The sequence below is a fragment of the Panulirus ornatus genome, chromosome 16 (assembly GCF_036320965.1).
Source record: "Panulirus ornatus isolate Po-2019 chromosome 16, ASM3632096v1, whole genome shotgun sequence".
In the NCBI taxonomy this organism is placed as follows: Eukaryota; Metazoa; Arthropoda; class Malacostraca; order Decapoda; family Palinuridae; genus Panulirus; species Panulirus ornatus.
The window spans coordinates 8536745-8560405 of record NC_092239.1 but is presented as its reverse complement, the minus strand read 5'-3'; the positions used below and the strand labels follow the sequence as shown (position 1 = coordinate 8560405).

Genomic DNA, 23661 nt, shown 5'->3' with positions numbered 1-23661 from the left:
CCTTCTCTAGCTATCATGTGTAATGCACTGACACCACAGCTCCCTATCCACAACCAGGCCCCACAGGCCATTCCATGGTTTACCCCGGACGCTTTACATGCCTTGGTTCAATCCATTGAAAGCTTGTCGATCCCAGTGTACCACATCATTTTGATTCAATCTATCCCGTGCACGCCTTTTACCCTCTTGCATGTTCAGGTCCTGATCGCTCAAAATCTTTTCCACTTCATACTTTCATTCCCAATTTGATCTACCTGTTCTTCTCGATCCCTCCACTTCTGCCACATATATCCTATTTGTCAAACTTTCCTCTCTCAATCTTTCCATATCTTCAAACCATTTCAGCACACACTCTTCCACTCTCTCAGCCGCACGCTTTTTATTACCACACCCCTTTCTTACTCTTACATTTTTTACTGAATGAAACCACCACATACCACATATTGTCCTCATACATCTAATTTTCAACACCTCGTCCCTCCTCCGCTTAGCCTTATCTGTAGCCTATGCCTCGTATCCATATAATACTGTTGGCACTACTGTTCTTTCAGACATATCCATTTTTGCCCTTCCACATAACTTTCCACACATTCTTCATCGCTCCCAGAACCTTTGCCCCCTTCCCCACCCTATGACTCACTTGGGCTCCCAGGTTCCATTCGCTGCCATGCCCAAAACACTTCATTTCCTCCAAATTTTTCTCCCTTCAAACTCACACCCCAACTAACCTGTCTCTCAATCCTGCTAAACCTGATAACCCTGTTCTTATTCACAATCACTCAAGTGTTATACACTGATATATATATTTTTTTTATTAATTCCTTTATAATTAAGTCCGGACCATTTTCTATTAGTCTTTGTGGGTATTACCCAGGACCCCTTTCTAAAGGCTTATGCAGCCCAAGGTTGCGCGACTTTGGTAGTAGGCAAAAGAAGACTAGAGTTGTGAAGTTCTTTGACGAGACTGCAGTCGCAGCCTTGCCAAACGGGAGCAGGCGGAGCCCAGTAAAACACACACACACACACACACACACACACACACACACACATATATATGTATATACGTTTAAAAAAGGATTTCCCCTGAGCCATTAAGTCATATATGTACCAGAACTCTTGGGACGTGTAACTGAAGGTTGTAACACTGGCCAGCCGTGTCGTAACACCAGCGTAACACCGTCACACACAGCTCTCACACCGTAAACACAACTCTCACTGAAAGTGGGCCCCTAGACAGTACACACGTCAGTACCTGGGATATGGAGTGTCTGGAGCAGGTGCTGTGGACGCCACACCTGGTGGTGACTGAGGCAGGTTATGTTCCATAGGGCTGGAGGTCACCTCGAGAGATAATGATCCTGACGGCGGTGCCAGCGCTCGTATGTGGTGGAGTCAGGAGCTTCTCAGGACGTGGTGTGCGACACCCGTAGACCCAGACAGCGTTCCTCACTCCCTTTAGATGATGAAATGTTAGGGAACGCACCAGCCAGCGCTGTGATAAATGCGTGTAACAATCGTCTAGAGCCAAGGGTAGCCGCACTGTGCCCTGTACCGAAACTGATAATATAAAAAAAAGAATGGACCAAGTGACCTTATCAACTGCGTTTTAATCGTACATGATGTTTTGTCTCCTTTTTCATAGTAGATAACATATTTTTTTTACGTGTTAGGATTCGTATGGTACATAAAGACCAACAAGATTTTATTTCAGATACGTGTATGACGCAAGTAAGATAACATCTCTCGAGCCGATGTTTTGTCTGTCACAGGATACACTTTGTGTACATTGTGGTGAGGGTAGGCGCCTCGACCCTCCCCAGCGGAGGGGCGCCACTGTTGAGTTATGACGTTCGTTCTTATTGCCCAACTTCATTATCTGTGAGGGTTGTAGCGGTCACCCGACCACTGCTGACACCTGACGCCCATCACTGGTACGCTGACACCACCTGACGCACTGGTGTCGCAACTCGGCGCTTCTCCAGGGTGAGGAGAAGCTTGGTGAGGCGTGGCTCTCTCTGGGGACCACAAGGACCCTCTTCACTCCCAAACTTTCTTGCCCTCTCCACCGCCGGCTGCCACCAGCGTCGGTGTGCCAGTTACCAGTGAGGGAGGTGCCGCAGCTCTGAGGGGGCACTGCACTCTGTGTACACTAGGGGAAGGTGACGCAGCTCTGTGTGTCACACCCTAAACACACAAGGAGAGGTGTCGCAGCTTTGTGGGCGTCATACTCTTTGCACACTCGGTACAACTTCAGGCGTTTATTTCATTACATTACGGAATGATACTGTAGGTTCCTGTCTCTGAGAACTCCCAGAGTATCCCTGAGACAGCTGTGTCACGTTCATGTCTCCCCAACCCAGAGGCAGCTGTGTCACGTCCATGTCTCCCCAACCCAGAGGCAGCTGTGTCACGTCCATGTCTCCCCAACCCAGAGGCAGCTGTGTCACGTCCATGTCTCCCCAACCCTTGCAGAGACAGCTGTGTCACGTTCATGTCTCCCCAACCCTGGCAGAGACAGCTGTGTCACATTCATGTCTCCCCAACCCTGGCAGAGACAGCTGTGTCACATTCATGTCTCCCCAGCCCAGAGGCAGCTGTGTCACGTTCATGTATCCCCAACCTTGGCAGAGACAGCTGTGTCACATTCATGTCTCCCCAACCCAGAGGCAGCTGTGTCACGTTCATGTCTCCCCAACCCAGAGGCAGCTGTGTCATGTTCATGTCTCCCCAAACTCAAAAGACAGTTGTCTCTCGCTGCCTAGCAACTACGAACTTTCAAAAACACTTAATGCAACAAAGATCGTCCCAGTACAGTCCCACCTCAACATGCTGGGCACTCAGTTCTCTGTAACAGCACTGGACCCCTCACATTTCAAGAACCTCCCACCCGACCTTCAGTAGATATAAGAATGACAAAACACATACACACTGAAATAACTCGACAAGCACTAAACAACCGACCTCCTAACTCAGTCTTGAGCAAAGGCTTTAAAACCAGAAATACAATATGAATACCACAAACGCTTTACATTAAGGGCTTATTATAGAAAAGGTTGGACGCAGGTGCCTGGCCATTCTTTTAGTAAATTCGATGAAGTAAGGTGTTCATGGTACTTATATTGTGTTTATGAGTCTATTGTTAATCAGTCTTAGGTCTGATGGTAACTACTATTATACTCGAAATGTAATCAAATAAATGACGTTTTAAACCGCTCTGGTGTTACTCTTCATATTCATATATATATATATATATATATATATATATATATATATATATATATATATATATATATATATCAGAAGAACGTACATACATGGGTACTATACATTTATGGATAACTTGTTCATGTAAACACATGCCCTGCTGCTTCTGTGAGCACCGGATCTTGGTGGCCTCACCGCCCACACCAGCTGTCACCAGTCACACAGAGGTACATGACTAGGGTACACCCAGCTGCCCCAGCCCTGCACTGGACGTAGCTGGATAGAGCCAGACACACACACACGCACACACATACCTCACTCTACTTTAGTGCTACGGTCACTGTCTGGATATACCTTTCTCGACATTTTTTCGTAAGGTGGTAATAAGGTTTGGTATGTTCGAAGAGATACTGGGGACCTCTTAGAAAAAAAAAGAAAAGACCTGTGATCCCTTAAAAAAGACCTGGGGTCCAATTGAGCACACCTGGTCTTTACTCTGAACTAAAGGATCAGGGCAAAGATTTTTAGAGTATTGTACCCTCATACTCAAGTGTTTAAGAATGATATCATATCTAAATTGTTTACTCTTCGTGGTGTATAGATTCAGTCACCTGTCCTCGTGGTTGTTCCCACTCGTCCCTTCTGGTCAGCTGCTCCTATGAAAACGTCGCCATCCAGGAAAGATCCACTCAGACGATGAGACTAACCTACACATCCCGTCAACATCTTCCTATGAGACTATTCTCCTGTTAACCTGACTCGAGAGCTCGTGTGTGTATGTGTGTGTGTGTTGGGGCATCTGGTGCTGTCGCTGCCGCCACCGCTGAGCTACTAAACGGGAAATAGTCATTGGAAAAAGGTTTCAAGTCAAGTTGCAAACTGTGCATGAAAACAAAAGAATGATACCTTCCTGTCTCGCTAATCTTAGTATAAGTTTGGTCATTGACAACATACTCGATATCCTTAAGGGAACCTCTATAGAATTTGGTCCCCTAAATCTGTGGTTCTCGCGACACAGAGAAAGTCCATCACTAACCAGAGACACCGGAGGAGGAACATATGAACAGACTCCAGCATCATCACGTTTCAGGGAGACGTTGAGGATCTTAGCTTAGCACTGCTTGTTTTGAAGTAGCGTATGGTATCCATACCAGAGCTCTTGGTGAGCGGGGAGAACACACACACACACACACACACACACACACACACACACACACACACACACACACATGGGGACGTATCTTTGATTAAGAAGCGTCAGGTGTTTATGCATCTCACAGTGGAATGTTACGTTCTGAAGGTGATGGAAGGCTCAAGTGTTGTGACCTAAGCTTGGCACGTCAGCGCGTGGCTGAAACCTGCAGAATGTAATCAGTCCAGCATGTCTGTCTGCTGGGTCACAATAACACACGACTGTGTGGTGGTCTCCTGGTTGCAGCGTTGGGAAATATGTTGACATTTCGACCCAAGCATGGGATGTAAGACATCATGCTCTTCTGTGGTGCCTAGTCCACAGGTTTTTCCCCAGTAGCCTGCTTTGCATTGAAGAGAATGCTATCCCATTGAAAGGCGTGTATAAAAAAAAAAAAAAGAGAGAGAGAAAATACGATATCCCAAACAGCTCTTTTGAGGCTTGTATACCGTATCAAATCCTCTCCACAGAAGCTCAAGTGGGTGACGTAAATGGATAAGTTCATCTGTCAAGTACCAAGTAATGCCATGATGACTTTACTCCGGTACACCACGTCTCTCACAGACAAGAGCCACCTCTAAGGAGATGGATCTAACGAGTGGCCAGATCCTCCCGCACTCTGACGAGCCAAGCGCTGATAGCGAGCAACACCCTGATATGGTTAGACTTTGCAAAAAGGAGTAGTAGTGCTGTTTATTACGTGTCTCTCACTGTGGCCGTGGAACTCTTGATTACACACACAGAGTATAACATTAAATACCACAGATAATCCGTGAGGAGGAGGAGGATCTATCTTAAGAGTTCTGCCTTATGTGATTCACACGGTGACTGAAATACAGACCGATTCTATTCCAAAAAAGGTAAAAATTAAGAGAGTGTGTGTCGGTGTCTGTGTGTGTGTGTGTGTGTGTGTGTGTACTTCCCAGGAACATTTCATAGTACTTTGTAGTTTAGAGGAAAAAAATATCAAAGCTCATTTGTTGAGAGTTCGGCAGTACTGTATATGGTCTGAAAACACAACAGGAGTTACGATTCTATCACCTTGAAAAAAAAAGGAAATCAAACGGACGGGCGCTCATATGAAATTGTTGTCCATCTCAAAATATCCTAATGCCACTGGTCATGCTCCTTAACCCTTACTATATAAAAGAAAAATGTAACTACACCCATATTTCCTCTTATGGGTAACCGCAGGTGGACATTCCTACCGTAGCGATGAAAAAAACGCCAACATAAACATGATCCACAACCATTTTGTGGGCGGGTCGCGTCGCTTGGGAGCCAGGGAGGGAGGAGCTCCACCACGATAGTTTCCAGGGGAACCCTCGACCAAATCTGGCGTTGTATCCAAATGTGATGCGTAAAGTGATCTTCCTTGAACTTACGTAACTGCTTTTGTCCATCCCTTATAGAGTGTGATTTCTGCATTGACACCTCTCCGCTGGTCGACCTTGGGTTATATATATATATATACACACACGTAGCCAATTCCATTGCACGGAATCGAGACTTGTGTGGAGGTTATGGCTTGCTTTGATTGCCTTCGATTACCTCCATCCATCCTGTAGGGTCTTATTCCCTGAGAGAGATTTATTCGGTCACTTATTACTGCCAAGAACAGCCAGTGTATTACGTTCAGTAATCGTCATACGCTTCCTTTTTCTTTGTTGGGTGTATGTGCAAGCAAGAGATGGTCGGGGTGTGTGTGGAAGCAAGAGATGATATGAGAGAGGCCTCACACACCAACGATTGGCTCCACAGTTAAATCTACTGTAATTCTCGTAAACGTATCTTCCCTTCCCAGACACGTTGAAAAAACTTCAACCTAACCCTAGCCAGTGTTTAGCATGGCCGGCTGGTACACAGACAGGGCCAAAGTGAGCAATACGACATACGTAGGTGCAAGGTATGAACAGATCCATGCCGTGTGTGTGGAAGATCGAGGAAGTATGTTGCGGCACCAGGCTTTCCAGACCTTGTGACCTTCGTGAAGGTCTGGTGCTGCCCCTGGTGAGGACGCTCTCGCTGGGGTGGGGTCCAGGTTGGTCAGAGGTTGTGCAGGAGGCTTGGCCTCAAGGCCAGGCAGGACAGCCAAGGGACGCTGACCTGTGTCAGGTGACGGACGCCCTGGCCAGAGAGCTGGAAATTGCCGACGGTACTGGAAAATGTGATTGATGTATAAGAACATCATTATTAATATCAAAAGAATATCAAGGTAAAATGTCTTTGTCTTAGAAATGATGGGAAAAAAATTGATAAACTTTGTACAATCTGAGATTTTATCCTGGAACGTCTTAAGATTAATTTTATCAGCAAAATAGAATTGATGTTTATAACTTTTATTATTAAATGACGTGGGCAAAAGTTCGCCGAAAAATACACTTTCTTATAAACACCTGGCCGATTAGGTGCATACACGAAATCGTTCCAAATCTACAATATTTTCTCATTTACACTTCCCCGAAAAATACTCTACTCTGCCTCACGCCCCGTGTCTACAGTAGTGAGTGCTGTAGGTTTCCTCCGTTCAGCTGGTGATGCTCTGTACCGCCTCGGTGTCACGTTCGGGGCGTGTACTCCAGCCTGTCTGTGACGTAGCCACAGCCAGATTAATGGGTTTGGGGAAGGAGGGTCTGGCTTTCTGAATGGGGACTGAATGGCCACGTAAGCATAACATCCGGGATCTTAGGTCACGTGCTATGTAAATGGAATGATTGGGGACGAGAGTGGTGTGCGTAACTACAGTCCTAGTTTGGTTTATGGTCACTTGGTTGGCAGTGGTCCGGCTCTGGAGACTTTTAAAGGTGTTCTAGAGGGCTTAGTCGTCGGGAGAGCTATTGTCATCGCTGATCCCAGCAGGCAAGAACAGGTGCATCCATCTGGACAACATTTATAAGGATGAGGAAACATATGGGCAACACCACCGTGCTGGTGGATGGTGGAGATGGCCCCCAATGAAAGCGCTTAATACGACCTGACGACACTCACAGATGAGTCTGCCAACCGTGGAGTGAGACCTCTCCACAGCCGAAGGCTTTGTTGATGGTTACGTCAATGGTGGACCCATTCGAATGCTTCGGTGAAGTTATCGTAATTGAGAACCACAGAGGTCTTGCACCTTCCGAAGTTACGACTAAGAAAGTCAACACGAGGCAGTGGATGGTTGAGGTGATCTTGTTATTACCAAACTATTGTGTATCAGTAGAGCTTTCAGTGTCTGTGTATGCCCCAAATGATGCACAAAACTTTCACTATGTAAGTTCAGAGTAGGAATGATGGCTGTGAGTCAAATCTCACCGAGGGATTGTATGTTTGTTGGATTTCGGTACTGGGGAAAGATTATGAAGTTTGCTCATCAGGGAGTGGGCGCTCTGACTGCCGAAGAGAAATTATAATGATGGAGCAGACCGATATATGGCGAACTCAGGGTGGAACTTGTACACTTTCATAGGTCCGTCGGATGGGTGTGTAGTAGAACGGTTTACCCTGAGGACGTACAACTGTCTAGTGTGTTGAAATTCACATATGGCTCCGCGGGTGATGGGGCTGTTGGTTAGGGTGGAAGGCTGATGGCGTCATCACATGAGGTGGCGGTGGAGGAGGGAGAGCCTCATAGCTTGATGGTGGCCAAGTGATCGTTCATAAGTTCAGCTTCCTTCCTCAGCAAGGGAGGTGACTCATGCAGGGGGTTGCTCTCCTTGTTCAGACAGCTCTGCTTTTACCACTTTACCACACTAGTGATTGCTGCTGAGACTGTTTTAGGTGTTGTAGATTTGTTAGAGTAAAAAGATTTCTTACTAGCGACTATTTTTCTTTTCTTTTTATGTTTGTATGAGGGAATTGTAGAGGTTAGTGATGTGATGTGGATCGGACAGTGTTGTCTGGTTGGCCTGGTGTACTGGAAGTGGATTAGATGGTTCTTTGTGGTGGGTTTGTTGTGGTGGAAGTAGATTGGACAGTGTTTTGTGGTCGAATTCGTCTTGTGTTTACATTATCCTGAGTTTAGAATTCATAGCAGCTCATTGTAGGTGATATATACATAGAGGTAATGTCGTAGACAGGTTTCCACTGGTGATTTGGCTGATGTTGTGCGAAAGTTTCCTTAGGTGGGGTGGATTCCAGTGATGGTTTTCGTAGGGTTGCAGGGAGGTTTCCAGTGGTAGTTTGGTGATGGTGTGGTGGGGAGGTTTCCAGTGTTGGGTGGTGTGGTGTGTGGCCAGGAGCCACCCAGTAACTGTCCTGATTGTCGTCTCATTGACGCTGTGTAGAGCAGCTCCAGCTCTCTCTCTCTCTCTCTCTCTCTCTCTCTCTCTCTCTCTCTCTCTCTCTCTCTCTCTCTCTCTCTCTCTCTCTCCATCTATCTATCTATCTCCATGGGTGTCTTTCGTGCTCGCGGAGGCTTCACCTTGGATGTCGTGTACAGAGGCTTCACCCTGGGTGTGTTATTCACGGAGGCTTCACCCCAGGGTTTTCGTATTCTTACAGGTTCACGCGAGGGTTTCATATAGAGGCTTCATACCAGGGCGTCATATAGAGGCTTCATACCAGGGTGTCATATAGAGGCTTCATACCAGGGTATCATATAGAGGCTTCACACCACGGTGTCATATAGAGGCTTCATACCAGGTTGTCATATAGAGGCTTCATACCAGAGTGTCATATAGAGGCTTCATACCAGGTTGTCATATAGAGGCTTCATACTAGGGTGTTATACTCATATAGGCTTCGCTCAAGGGTGTCATATTCACGAAGGTGTCGTCCGCTCTGGTGCAGACAGTGGACGCGCAAGAGTTTGTGATCACCGACCATGACTCTCGTTTTCTGTGTTTCCTTTGTGATACAAAAAGGACCTTCTATTTTTTTTTTTTTTTTTTGTATATATATTTTCTCTTCGGGAATACAAAGACTTACTTTTGTGTAGACGGTGAGGCGTGACTTCCTGCCCGAAGCTTCACAGTAGCTCCGGTACTTTTTCCTTCTTTTCTTATATGAAAAATTAATTAAAATTTTCTTTTTATTTCATCATGAAATACGGAGCTGCATTGATATTTTATTTTTTTTTACTAATAATCCTCCAATTACAGTACGTACTGTATCATGTAATGCGGATCTTGATTTTATTAAGTGACAGTGTAATTTAGCATTGCTTTTCGGCTTCGTAATGTATTCTGAAACGCGACCTTGTAGTAGACTGTATCGTCTGCCAGCGGTGTAGCTAACGGTTAGCGTTCTTTACCGTGACGCAATCACGGGCCGCCCAGGGTCGAACGCCTAGTGTCTCGAATCATGGTTTGCGATCGTCGGTCCACTGTCAACCCAGCTGTTCCTCCACTCGTAAGGGGTTGGTCGATAATATAGGTACCTGACTTAGGCAAGGTTATATACCTATATCGTTAATAAGATGGCTTCGATTTAGGGTTTCAGTTGCCCGTGCCGTCTTAGCGAAATGTAAATAACAAAGCATATCACACAGAAAGACGTACAGTGTAGTTCAGCATGCCACATTGGATAGTGCTGTCACTTGTCAATTCCTCCCCCAGCCAGTGTAACTTGTTGCTGTTGTGTGGCTTGGCTGTACTGTTGAGGGAGTGTGCTGTCTCCCAGGGCGGGACAGTACATCACGTTGGTCAAGAGGATGTTATTATATTCGTGGAGTTCCCAGTTGGTATATGTAACACGAATTCACAGAATCACTCCCGGTGTTTAAGAGTATTATCGCTGTTTCTGATTAAGAAAGCTTTCTCTGAGACAGTTTCCACTGTTTAAGACAGTTTTCACTGATTGAGACAGTTTACCCTGTTTAAGACAGTTTTAATTGATTGAGACAGTTTTCAGTTTAAAACTTTTCACTGGTTAAGACAGTTTTCACTGATTGAGACAGTTTCCCTTGTTTAAGACAGTTTTCATTGATTTAGAGTTTTCGGTTTAAAACTTTTCACTGGTTAAGACAGTTTTCACTGATTGAGACAGTTTCCCCAGTTTAAGACAGTTTTCACTGATTGAGACAGTTTCCACTGTTTAAAACAATTTTAACTGTTAAAGAATGTATATCTGACATTTTTTTTCCACTTCGACTGTTATTATTCTCTTATGGCTCTTTCTTTTATTTAATTTTTCCACCCTTGAAGATTTTTCACAGTTGAGGAGGTAGCGTTTGCTAGGTAGAACCTGGGTACAGTTGGTGTGTGTGTGTGTGTGTGTGTAATTACGTCATACAATCCAGGGAGCGAGTATTACGTTCGTAGGGCCCCATCTCTTGAACGTTCTCTGCTCTTGTACAACATTTTAAACCGTGGACATTTACAGTTTCGTCATACACATATTCCCTTCATCCATTATACGTACACTATGAGAGTACTTCTCATCATCTCTTAAAACAAATTTCTGGCTTGGTGTCCTGTTTTGGTTCTTGTATCTCTGTACCTTCTGAAGAACAGATGGAGAAACGCGAAGGCTGTGATCAACCCAACCCTTACTCTTCTCTCCTCCAGATTGGGTAAATGTATGGTTTAAAACCTCGTACTGTAACTTGGTTTTCTTGATTTTGGTGACTTCTTTGCTGCCGTCCTGTGGACCTTCTCGATTAGTTCTGTACTGTGTGTGTGTGTGTGTGTGTGTGTGTGTGTGTATGTGGAGGATCCCTTGTCTGTGACGCAAACAACTAAAGGTCATTTCCCTCTCGCCTCCACCAATGGCATTAACGTCAATTAGAGAAGTTTAATGCAACTAGCGCCAGGGTTTAACGTCAAGAGATCTCGAATAGACATACCAGAATTCATCAGCAGGTTCCTTCAGTCCTTGCCATAAAAGGCTCAGCGTGCGAATTGTAATATGATGAGTATATGATAGGCAGCAACAGCAGTAGGAGGAGTAGCAGCAGCAGCTGTGTGGTGGTCGGTAGGAAACACAGTCTGTGTGACTCAACCCCCCCACGTGACAGCAGAGACCGCAACGCGTGTGGTGTATACAACGTGTGCCATTTTACTCAGGATGTGATCAAGGTGCTTGTGGCTGCGGGCGTCACAGCTCTTTGTTGTCGGGTTGGCTGCGAAGCGCCCTCTGTGTCGTGTGTGTGTGTGTGTGTCGTGGTCGGCCCTCTGTGTCGTGTGAGTGTATGTGTGTGTGTGTCGTGGTCGGCCCTCTGTGTCGTGTGAGTGTATGTGTGTGTGTGTGTGTGTGTGTGTGTGTGTGTGTGTGTGTCGTGGTCGGCCCTCTGTGTCGTGTGTGTGTGTGTGTGTGTGTGTGTGTGTGTGTGTGAGTGTGTCGTGGTCGGCCCTCTGTGTCGTGTGAGTGTATGTGTGTGTGTGTCGTGGTCGGCCCTCTGTGTCGTGTGAGTGTATGTGTGTGTGTGTGTGTGTGTGTGTGTGTGTGTGTGTGTGTGTGTGTGTGTGTCGTGGTCGGCCCTCTGTGTCGTGTGTGTGTGTGTGTGCCGTGGTCGGTGGGTGGGCCGACCAAATCCGACCACATCATTCCTCACTGTCTCACTCTCACGTGACTGGCTGCCTCATCGGTGACAGCCTCATTTCCCCCCCAGCTTGAGACATCCCCAACAACATGTTGATTCTCTCACCACACACACACACACACACACACACACACACACACACACACACACACACACACACACGGTTCACAATAAGGGGCGTCCAGAGAGAGGTCGTCAGGCGTCGCATGTCCAAAAAGCTGAGGAGGAGGTATGACGCCTCCCGCGTATCTCGCTCTCCCTCACCGCCATACCCCGAGGTCTTCACCTGCGACAACCTTAGGTGCTGCCACCACATAGGGGAAGCGCCCTATACCACTCGGGGCTTTACGAGTCCAGAACCACATAGCATCTCTCCCCGCGGCTCAACGTTTTCGCTTCTTGAAGTCGTAGCTGTTCTCGTCATAAGCATTCTGTGTACTAACACGTCATGAGCATTCTGTTTACTAGCTACGCACGTCATGAGCATCCTGTGTACCAGCTGCACGCATTATGGGCACCCTGTGTACCATCTGCGCACGTCATGGGCACCCTGTGTACCAGCTGCGCACGTCATGATCATCCTGTGTGCTCGCTACGTACGTCATGAGCATTCTGTGTGCTAGCTGCGCACGGCATGAGCACCCTGTGTTCTTAGTTGCATATGTCTCGGCCGCAGACCAGCTGTGATGGGGAATGTGAAGGTTATAAGTGAGTAACGATGCTGACTGTCACAGACGAGTTGTGTACGAAGGGAGAGAGAGAGAGAGTAAGAGGTCAGCCGTGGCCTGACCTCTACCTCACCTCTAGCGGCACAGTGGATTCATGCTGACCCGTCCATCTGTAGTCGCTTAGTGTGTCATACTATACACCTGTGCCTCGCTCCTCTTCGCTCGCTCACCCGGGCTTCTTGTCTTAATATTGCCACATCTTTGCGAGACGTATGGAGTCTTATTGTCCTGTTCTTTCGTACCCCTGGTTGCCCGTAGCGTCTTTGCCGTACCTGTTTGGCTGGTGTTGATGGGTCATATCTCCCCGAATTATGCTGGATTTCTGTAGCCATCTGTAGTGCCTTACCGCGCCTTGATGTCCACCTTTGACTCGCCTGTGCCCTTACATTGTCACGAGGTATAAGGTGCAGGCAGATCTAGAGTGTAAATTTACTGTCAAAGGATACGAAAGAAAGGCTTGGAGTGTATTACTTACAGTCACAAGGGACCAGGGAAAGCTTGGGAGTTTAATTCGTACTGTCACAAGGTACCAGGGAAAGCTTGGGAATTTAATTCGTACTGTCACAATGTACCAGATAAAGCTTGGGAGTTTGATTCGCACTGTCACAAGGTACCAGGTAAAGCTTGGGAGTTTAATTCGTACTGTCACAAGGTACCAAGGAAAGCTTGGGAAGTTTAATTCGTACTGTCAAAGGCACAAGCGCCATGCTGGATTTACTTCTTGTTACAGTGTTTAAAGGGTATAGTAGTGGATAAATTATTATTGTTATACTGTCACTAGGAGGGCAGACTAGATTTAACTTGGATCTCAAGGTATCACAAAGTAGATATGGAGACAAAGTTCAGGTCGTATCGTTTCAAAGTAAAAGGGATAGACCGGGGGGGGGGGGGGGGTAAATCGTTAGGACACAAGGTACAAGGTTTGGGCTGGGTTGGGTGCACACATAATGCGGTGGACAGTCCCGTGTTGTTATGTCACGGACAGAACAGTGTGGTCATGTAGCGGAGGAACTGTGTGATGATGTGGCTGTCGCCTCAACAGCAGTTTTGATGATCACGCTTCTTACCACACACACAGCACGAATTTAGCAGCCATGTGTTGTCCACCACACGTGATGACTCGAGCAGGAAAGGAAAGAATGAAGGAGTGAGAGAAGTATGGGTAACGAGAGGTAAGCAGGCAGAGCGGGGCTGGGCAGGCACGGGAAGCTGCCTTATCTGCCGCGCCCGCACCACCGGACACTCGCTCTCCTGCCTCACTGGCTGCCGCAGTTTGTCGGTGACGCGGCGCTGCTGCTGCTGCTGCTGCTGCTCACACAGAGGTGATCAGCCAGTAAGCTACTGTCTGGTGCTGGTGGCACATGTGAGATTTATCAGTGTATGTGTATATGTGTTGTGTAACGACCTGGCTGCCATGCAGCTGCAAGGCACCGCGTCCCCTGCCACCGTCAGGAGGCGCAAGAAGCCTTCATTTAACTTGTCGCGGCCCTTCTCCTCCATCGGAAGATCCATCCGTTCCTCGCTACACATTGACCTACTGTCTTCGCCGACGTCTCCTGTGCGCATGACGGGGTTTGCCGAGTCCGGCAGCCCCGTTATCCTTGAGAACCCTTTCTTTGTCACCACCGCCCCTGTCGACGTACCGGACCAGGGCTCCTTGTCCTCGGAGTCGGGTCATGACTGTGGCAATAGTTCTACGTCACCGGAATCTCCAACGGCGAGTGCGTCCTCTTCCAACTCGCTGACCAGCCCTGGGCCGTTGCAGGCGTCTGACGGCCAGTCGTTTAGGACCTCGAAGAAGTCACTGTCCATTCTGTCGTCCAGTGGAGAAGACATGGCTCCACGGGCTCGGGCGCCGAGCTTCACCACCTTGCGGCGGCGACGCAGTAAAGATATTCGCCAGACACGTTCCACGGAGGTGTCTAGGCGATCATGGGAAATGGAGGACTGGGAGAGAGAACTGTTGGTACCTGACCGTCTCCAATGCCGCCGCAACACCTATGCCAACGTAGTTGTGTCAACCAATTCGCTATCTCTTGGGCCACCCTCACCCACCCGCCTCACGCCCAGCTCTCTCCGGGGACGCTCAGGCTTCGACGGTAGGTCTAATACCTTTAGTGTCAGGTCACTGACTGATTCATGTATGAGCCATATTACTAAGGTACTGTATAGCCTGCATATGCTCACCAGTGTAGACCTACGTGTGTGCAGCATGTGTTTTTTGTGTTTGTTTCTGTTTTGTGTGTACCTATGTGTGTGTATATATATAGGGAGAGGATGATCCACACCCTTAGGGACCTGATCCTCCCTGACCCTGACATTCCCGTCATATTTTTCGCTGTCAGTTTGCGTGGCATTCACTTCATCTTCATCTTCGCCAGACATGATGCATGTGTCACAACGCCCCTGCTTTTCCTTGCTTAACTTGTTTATGTGGAGTCTTCTGACTTCAGACGATTATTCTCTTAAAAATTACCATGGCTCCCAAAGAATATATGTGGCTTGTTGTCATAACTCATCGCACTCAATTCGGGTAACGTACCATTCTCGTTGCATTCCTTTGGATGTTCTCCAGCAGATCTTTGTTGTGACCCCTCAAGTGCCAGACTAAACTCATGGGTTATATTTCGTTGGGTGTCGCATGTAACGTCTTATATATCTTCATCTCATTATTCAAGCACTGAAAGGCAGTTTCGTTTTAGACTAAGATATAGTTCACTTCACAGTCTTCCTCTAGGGATTTTCTTGTATTAAGTTCGACTTGGTGGTGTATCCAAAGTCCTTACCATAGCAAGTCCGTTCCTCCCCATCACCAAGTTCTCACCATAGCAGGTCCGTTCCTCCCCATCACCAGGTTCTTACCATAGCAAGGCTGTTCCTCCCCATCACTATCATCAATGCTGTATCGTTTCCAGTCAGCAAATGTCATTGGCCACTTGTCCGACTTCTTCTGCGTCTTGTCTGGAGTTCAGTACTATTTGGCACATGCCCTGTGTACATCATGCACTCCGCAAATTTGGCATCGTCAGTAGACATTTTCATTTATGATGCAAGTCTCACCTGGTATGCCATTTACTTAGAAACGGCTGCGCCTTCGAAGCCCACCGCTCACCACCTTTGTCCAGCTGTGGGAGGTTGCCCAAACATTCCCTACCCTCTCGTTCAGTTATTTATCACTTAGTGTAAGTAGCCTTTCTCTGACGTCAGCGTATAACTTATTTTTATGTTGTTTATGACGGCAAGGGCAGATGTATGCCCTAATCAAGGCTATCTCATTAACGCGTAGGAATATATATATATATATATATATATATATATATATATATATATATATATATATATATATATATATATATATATATATATATGTGTGTGTGTGTGTGTGTGTGTGTGTGAGAATCATAGTGGCGATGGAGGAAAGTTATATATTGGTCAGTGACAAAACATGTCACCGGTGACGTGGATCATATATATATATATATATATATATATATATATATATATATATATATATATATATATATATATATATATATATATATATATATGATTTGTGTGTGCGCGCCTGCGCGCAAGGAAATCCATGGGAGATATGGACAGTTTGTCCGATAGACGGAGACAATCAACCCCCGTGAAAAACTGAGAGAAGGCAAAAATACGTAAATCTTTCCAGACAAACAGACCATAAAATACACCAGGCTCGCGAAGATGTATTCCATCTGTCATCAGAATATTCGCGAAGATGTATTCCATCTGTCATCAGAATATTCGCGAAGATGTATTCCATCTGTCATCAGAATATTCGCGAAGATGTATTCCATCTGTCATCAGAATATTCGCGAAGATGTATTCCATCTGTCATCAGAATATTCGCGAAGATGTATTCCATCTGTCATCAGAATATTCGCGAAGATGTATTCCATCTGTCATCAGAATATTCTTGCCATTTTGTTCGTTCTAGTTTGCTCTCGTGTGTTCAAGTGGTATTAGATGGGACAAAATATCTTACAGATTTGGATACAAGAGTCGGGCGCGACGGGCCCGCTCGTCTTAAGACTCGAAGCTTCGGAACGCGTCTCGTGACGGAATGAAACATGATTCCCTTTACGGCTTGTTTGCGTAGCAACGAGACGTGTGTCATCTGTGGTCCTTATCCATGATGGACTCATGTGTCGGTGTATGTGTGTGACTTTTCATGACCTTGTATTTAAGATTTGCATCCACGAATTACCTCGTTCAAGGCATAGTTAGTGATGTGGGTTGACGAGGTTATCTCATTTAGAATTGAACTTCTGCTCGTCTTACATCGATATATATATATATGTGTGTGTGTGTGTTGTGTGTTGTGTGTGTGTGTGCGTGTGTGTGTGTCCTAGCCTGAGCCAGAAACCCATTTTATCGATAAACTAGGGCCCTAGGGGGAGGATGAACAGCTGGGTTGACTGTGGACGGACTGCCGCAGCTAGGATTTCAACCTTTTCGCTCGACCTTGGGCGGCCTGTGAATGCGTCACAGTCTGGAACGCTAACCTGAACATTGTGTAATTACCGCGATTGCGTCTCTTCGTATCACTTCTACTACTGACTGATCGCCCCTCCCTTGTGTGTTCTCTTTCATCACGTAGTCTAAAGTCAAGCAGTGTATGATCACGCGAGTCCAACTTAAGCTCCATTATGTGATATTTTGCAACTTCTGTGTTACCGTGTGTGACGGGAAGGTCTTGTGTTACTGTGTGTGACGAGAAGGCCTTGTGTTACCGCATGTGACGGGAAAGTCTGCAAGTAATGTTGCGTTTGTTCTTATGGCTCTCGTCCGTAGCCTATGACGTGTGTGACGCAGGATATATTCCCCGTTTACATTCGAAGGAACTCCGCTGACGCTCTGTCCTGTGTCCATGCTAATCTAAATTCTGCCACTCTGTTTATTTTATCGTGAAAGTTTCCCAATGTGTGTGTGTGTGTGTGTGTGTGTGTGTGTGTGTGTTTCAGTGCACTTCTGAAACAAGATGTGTGTATATGTGTGTGTGTGTGTGTGTGTGTGTGTGTGTGTGTGTGTGTGTGTAATGAATGAATGAATTATCAAAGAGCGGCTTATTGAACTTAGGCAGCCATTCGGGTGAAAATAAACAGGAGAGATATTACAGAACTGGTGGGGTCATGATAGTAACTTATAATTCATCACAAAAGAGCTTAAGATCAAGATGGGGGCTGGATACTTACTTCTGCGCTATGGATAAACACATGAGCGAGGTACATTGTCAGAGTGGCAGATATACAGGCAGTTTAACAGAGCAGGTTATATGGTTTGCACATTATGCACATAGTTTATGGTCGAGTGTTATTACCTTTTTTATTACCTGTTTGTGCACAGGGGGAGGAGGGAGCTAGCTAGACAGCCGTGTGTGTGTCAGGAGAGTGTAACGTGTAATGTGACCGTGGTATTGTGGTGCGGTATGAGCGTTGCGAAGGAGTGTGGTGGTCGAGGGAGGAGACGAGGTCAGTGTTGCTGTTCCTCTTGGCATGTACGAGCTGGGCTGTGCATATCCCTGAGCGTGTGTGTGTATCTCTGTGTGTGTGTGTGTGTGTGTGTGTGTGTGTGTGTGTGTGTGTTCAAAATCCTCTATATCCACTCTCCTGTGTGTGCACATCCCCGCAACATCACCGTCTTGCATGTGCACGTCGTTGCGTGTGTACACATGTCGCACCCCGAGTACAAATATCTTTGCACATTCCAGTGCCTATGGTATACGGTCTGTGTTCATCTCGCATCGTCTCACTGTGTGTGTGTGTGTGTGTGTGTGTGTGTGTATGCACATACCCCAACATCTCCCCCGTGGCCTTTTATGCACATCCTCTTGCTGTGTGTGTGGACATTCCCATATCTCCGTGGCCACACGTGCATCCCCACATCCCCAGCCTGCTGGACATCACGAGGAGAGGCGGGACGGTGGGGCGGATGCCAGAGAGATATGTGGCCTTCTGACGCGGAGAAAGTGCCTGCGTTCTAGGCTAGACACCACGCTAGGGACACACCCTCGCCCTTGTGTGTGCGTCACCCCCTGCTGCTGAACCTGTCGCTGTGGATACTCCCTCACGCGTGTGGAGTTACCTGGTCATTACTGCAGTACGAGGAGGGAGTTCTACACTCGTGGGGCTCCATTTCTTGAACCTTCTCATTTTATTCCATTCATCCAACGGTCATTTACTATAAAACTACCTCGTTACGTCTTTTCTAGCAGGTTTCTTGCTTCTGATGATGATATTGCCTCTTGTGCATATTTCTAAGAACCTTTCTCTGATGACTTCATCAAACTGGTTTAAAAAAAGACTTTATGGTTGTCATCGGGTCACCCCTTGCTTTTCCCTCTCCCTTGATAGACAGATTTAAGTCCTCTTACCTTTACCTGTAATTTAGCTTTTTTGTTATTGTTTTGATTCGGATGCCATCTTTGTTGCCCTCTTCTGGACCTTCTGTGTTAGTTCAATATACGTCTTTAAGTTTAGTCATCAAAGTTGAAGCATATTTTAGTTTTGGCCGAATGTATTGTGTGACCAGTTTGCGCATTTCGTTATCCATATACTTAAATGCAATTTACATTTTGCCCGCAGACAGTTTCTCTCCTTTACTATTCTCTTAAGGTGGGGCTCCGGCAGAAGGTTCGGTACAGTGTCAACCCCCAAGACCCTTAAATATAAAGATTCCAGCAGCATCTTTCCTTGTGGCCGCATCCTTATTACTGTACTTGGGTCATATTTAATCAACCGTGCACCTGACCAAGGATGGACTTTGTCTAGATGCCCTTGTAAGGTGATGCATTCCTCCTGATTTTGAATTCCCGTATGACCTGGGCATCATCTGCAAACATATTCAGGTTGCGAGTCCAGTCCGTCTCGCAGGTCATTTACCTCAGATCAAGAAGAGCAGTGGTCCCAGGATCGAGCCCTGCGGCATGCCACTGATAACTCATGACAAATTTCGAGGTGGTTTCCCGTAACATGCGTCCTTTGTTCCATTCCAGTAATATGACATCTGTCAAAAGAGTTCCCCCTTTATTCCTGCCTGTTGATCCATCTTTGCCAAACTCATGTGTGGGACAGTGTCAAATGCTTTCTGGCAATGTGTGTGTGTGTGTGTGTGTGTGTGTGTGTGTGTGTGTGTGTGTGTGTGTCTGTGTATGTGTGTCTGTCTGTCTCTCTGTCTGTCCCTCTACTCTAATTGCATGGGATGGGACTCATCTTACCTTTGTAACTTCCCTGATGTATTATTTTGCTGTTCATGTGCGTTTGTTAGTGACATATCCTATACTGTGCTTATATCTATGTACTGAGTAACCTTGTGTGTGTGTGTGTGTGTGTGTGTGTGTGTGTGTGTGTGTGTGTGTGTGTGTGTGTGGGGCTCAGCCTGCCTGTTTGACTTGCGTCATACTCGCCTATATTTGTAAACTCTATAATCACGTTTTCTAGGGCTTGTGATGTCTTGCCCCAAGCCTCGGCATGTCATGGCCTGGTAAATTATCTTGGGATGGAACCAACTCATATACTGTTGCCTCCTCCGCAGCCTTGTCAACGATGGACGACGTGCTGGTGGACGGACTGAACCCCAGCAAAGCCGACCGCAAGAAGCTCGAGAAGATCAACATACACCTTCACGGTACGTGGAGTGGGAGTGTGTGGTAGAGGAAGGGGTGCGACGATAGGTGGGTTGGGAGCTGGAAACACTCCCCATCTTGTATTTTTGATTGATAAAAGATGGAACAGAAGGAGCCAAGCGAGGGGTGCATATCCTCCTCGAAGGCTCAGGGTAGGGTTGTCTGAATATGCTTTGATGTAACCACGTTGAGAAGAAAGGAGAAATAGATAGTATTTTTAGGGAAAGGAACTTGGATGTTCTGGCTCTGAGTGAATCGAAGCGCAAGGGGAAGGGGGAGGAATGGTGTGGGAACGTTTTAGGGGTAAGTTTGTGGTTGGTGTGAGGGTGAGAGTATAGGAGTGTGTGGGAGGTGAGGCAGTTGCTGTTTGGTGATGACATGGCTACGGTAACAGACTCGAGTGAGAAACTGCTTAAGGTGGTGTGTGAGGGGAGAAAGTTCATGTGAATAAAAGTAAGCTTATTAAGGTTTGCAGTGGAGGGAGGCATGTTGGAGTGTGAGTTTGAATGGAGAGCACCTAAAGGAAGTGGAGTGTGTTATGTACCTGGGAGTGGACATGACAGCGGATGGAGCCAGTGGATGTGAAGAAAGCCATAGGGTGGATGAGGAGTGTGTGGAAAGAGAGCTGTGTGTATACGCATTTGCGTCTCATAAGAGACGAAACTCGTGGATGCGTAACTGTTTTGTAAACATCAATTATGTTTAGGTGTTACTAAACAGATCACATTACCATTTTGTCCGATATTAACCAGGGTCATCCTCTGTTTGTACTACGTAATTGTATTTGCACTACAACCAGTGTCATAACCTCCACTTCAGCCCCCTACCACAACCACGACCAGTACCTTCTGCATCACTTCCCGTACCATCACCCTAGCAAAACGATAACCATCCACCAACATAACCACCAGCACGACCAACATTACAACCACTATCACCAGCACTACCACCACCACACACCACCACAACAACTACCACAAAAAAACACCACCATCGGTGACACCACCACCACCATCAGTGACACCACTACCATCATCAGTACCACTACCACCATCAGTGACACTACCACCATCAGTGACACCACCACCATCAGTGACACCACTACCACCATCAGTACCACTACCACCATCAGTGACACCACCACCATCAGTGACACCACTACCACCATCAGTACCACTACCACCATCAGTGACATCACCACCATCAGTGCCACTACCACCATCAGTGACACCACCACCACCATCAGTGACACCCCCCACCATCAGTGACACCACTACCACCATCAGTGACACCACTACCATCATCAGTACCACCATCAGTGCCACTGCCACCATCAGTGACACTACCACCATCAGTATCATTACCACCATCAGTGACACCACCACCACCATCAGTGACACCACCACCACCATCAGTGACACCACTACCATCATCAGTGCCACCATCATTGCTACCACCACCTGACCGCCAGTCTCCTGCCCACAGCACTGTTCGCAGCGGTGGAACATGGCCAACTGGAGAAGGCTAAGAACATCCTCGACAATAACCAGCTCGATATCAACAGGTCAGTCACACCTCCAGTCAGTACATTAGTCACGTCAGTCACTTATGGTTGATGTCAGTCACTCATCGGTCGCGTCAGTCATTCCTGCGTCATATAAGTCACTCATGGTTTATGTCAGTCACTCATGGACTACGTCAGTCACTCATGGTTCATGTCAGTCACTCATGGGTTGCGTTCAGTCATTCCTGTGTCACTTAAGTCACTCATGGTTTCTCTCAATCACTCATGGATCGCGTCAGTCACTCATGGTTTATGACACTCACTCATGGGTCACGTCAGGCACTCATGGTTCATGTCAGTCACTCATGGGTCGCGTCAGTCATTCCTGCGTCATATAAGTCACTCATGGTTTATGTCAGTCACTCATGGACTACGTCAGTCACTCATGGTTCATGTCAGTCACTCATGGGTTGCGTTCAGTCATTCCTGTGTCACTTAAGTCACTAATGGTTTTTCTCAATCACTCATGGATCACGTTAGTCACTCATGGTTTATGACACTCACTCATGGATCACGTTAGTCACTCATGGTTTATGACACTCACTCATGGATCACGTCAGGCACTCATGGTTCATGTCAGTCACTCATGGGTCGCCTCAGTCATTCCTGCGTCATATAAGTCACTCATGGTTTATGTCAGTCACTCATGGACTACGTCAGTCACTCATGGTTCATGTCAGTCACTCATGGGTTGCGTTCAGTCATTCCTGTGTCACTTAAGTCACTAATGGTTTCTCTCAATCACTCATGGATCACGTTAGTCACTCATGGTTTATGACACTCACTCATGGATCACGTCAGTCACTCATGGTTCATGTCAGTCACTCATGGGTCACGTCAGTCACTCATGGTTCATGTCAGTCACTCCTGAGTCACGTCATTCACTTAGGTTCACAGCTTAGGGTTATGTGAATCATCCTGGGTTACGTCAACTTGTATTACATGAGTTATTTAGTGAGAATCATTAATTATTCGGGGTCATTAGCCTTATTAGACAGTTAAGGTCATGAGCTAGTCAAGGTCGGAGTCTTAATAGGGTCATTAGTTAGCCAGGGTCATCTGGTTAGGGTCATCAGTTTGCTCCGATAGATTTTAACAGGCAGTTTTTGTGGATAAGTTATTGACAGGTCAGCCGTTCACTTGAGGATGTTCATAGAAATTTAAAGTCAACTCAAGTGTCAGAACGTGTCCAACCTGGCCAGGTGTATTAAACTGGTCCAAGTAATACAGCTCACGCTCTGTTGATTTCAATGTCAAAACAGGAAAGGTATATATATATATATATATATATATATATATATATATATATATATATATATATATATATATATATATATATATATATATGTGTGTGTGTGTGTGTGTGTACTTAAAACTTAATCCTAACAAAAAGAAAAAAAAAGTAGAATGAGTTTGATTTTACGATTCTTCTTGAGTTATTCCTTAAAGAAAAAAAGATTTGAGTCTATAAACGTAACAGAGAAATACTCTCACATGACGATCTTTGGCTGCTATTGGTCGGTTATGTCGAGGTACAGGTGCCGACACTCGCCAGAGAAGGGTGAAGTTTGAGGACCTTTTTTCGTTTTAGGTAGCTGTGGGTGATGGCGTTGCACACACCCCACCATAATATCTATGCTTTTTTTTTTATGACATCTGTTCTTTTTTTTTTTCCCTTCCATTTCTCCTCTTCCTCGTCTTCGTCGTGGGATCTGATGTCTGTGGCGTGGCGTGGGGAGCAGCGTGAACAAGGACGGCTCCAACGTGCTGGAGGTGGCCGTCATGAACAGGCACGTCGCCCTGGCCAAGATGCTGCAGCAGGCCGGAGCCACCGAGAGCAACGCAGGTGGGTCATTACCT

The 23661-nt window shown here is 46.4% G+C and overlaps 1 protein-coding gene across 9 annotated transcripts in view; it reads left to right on the top strand.

Annotated features, from left to right (window-relative positions):
- The window catches only part of wake (wide awake), a 744672-nt gene that overhangs the window by 684157 nt on the left and 36854 nt on the right, over window positions 1-23661 (top strand). For 6 of the 9 annotated variants that reach the window (XM_071671228.1, XM_071671230.1, XM_071671229.1 and 3 more), the window contains 3 exons: window positions 20147-20239; window positions 21723-21801; window positions 23544-23647. In XM_071671228.1, the coding sequence (XP_071527329.1) occupies window positions 20147-20239; window positions 21723-21801; window positions 23544-23647 (276 nt within the window). Of the gene's footprint in view, window positions 1-13524; window positions 14689-20146; window positions 20240-21722; window positions 21802-23543; window positions 23648-23661 lie in introns of those variants that run through there. The other 3 variants (XM_071671233.1, XM_071671232.1, XM_071671231.1) reach the window with 2 other exon arrangements.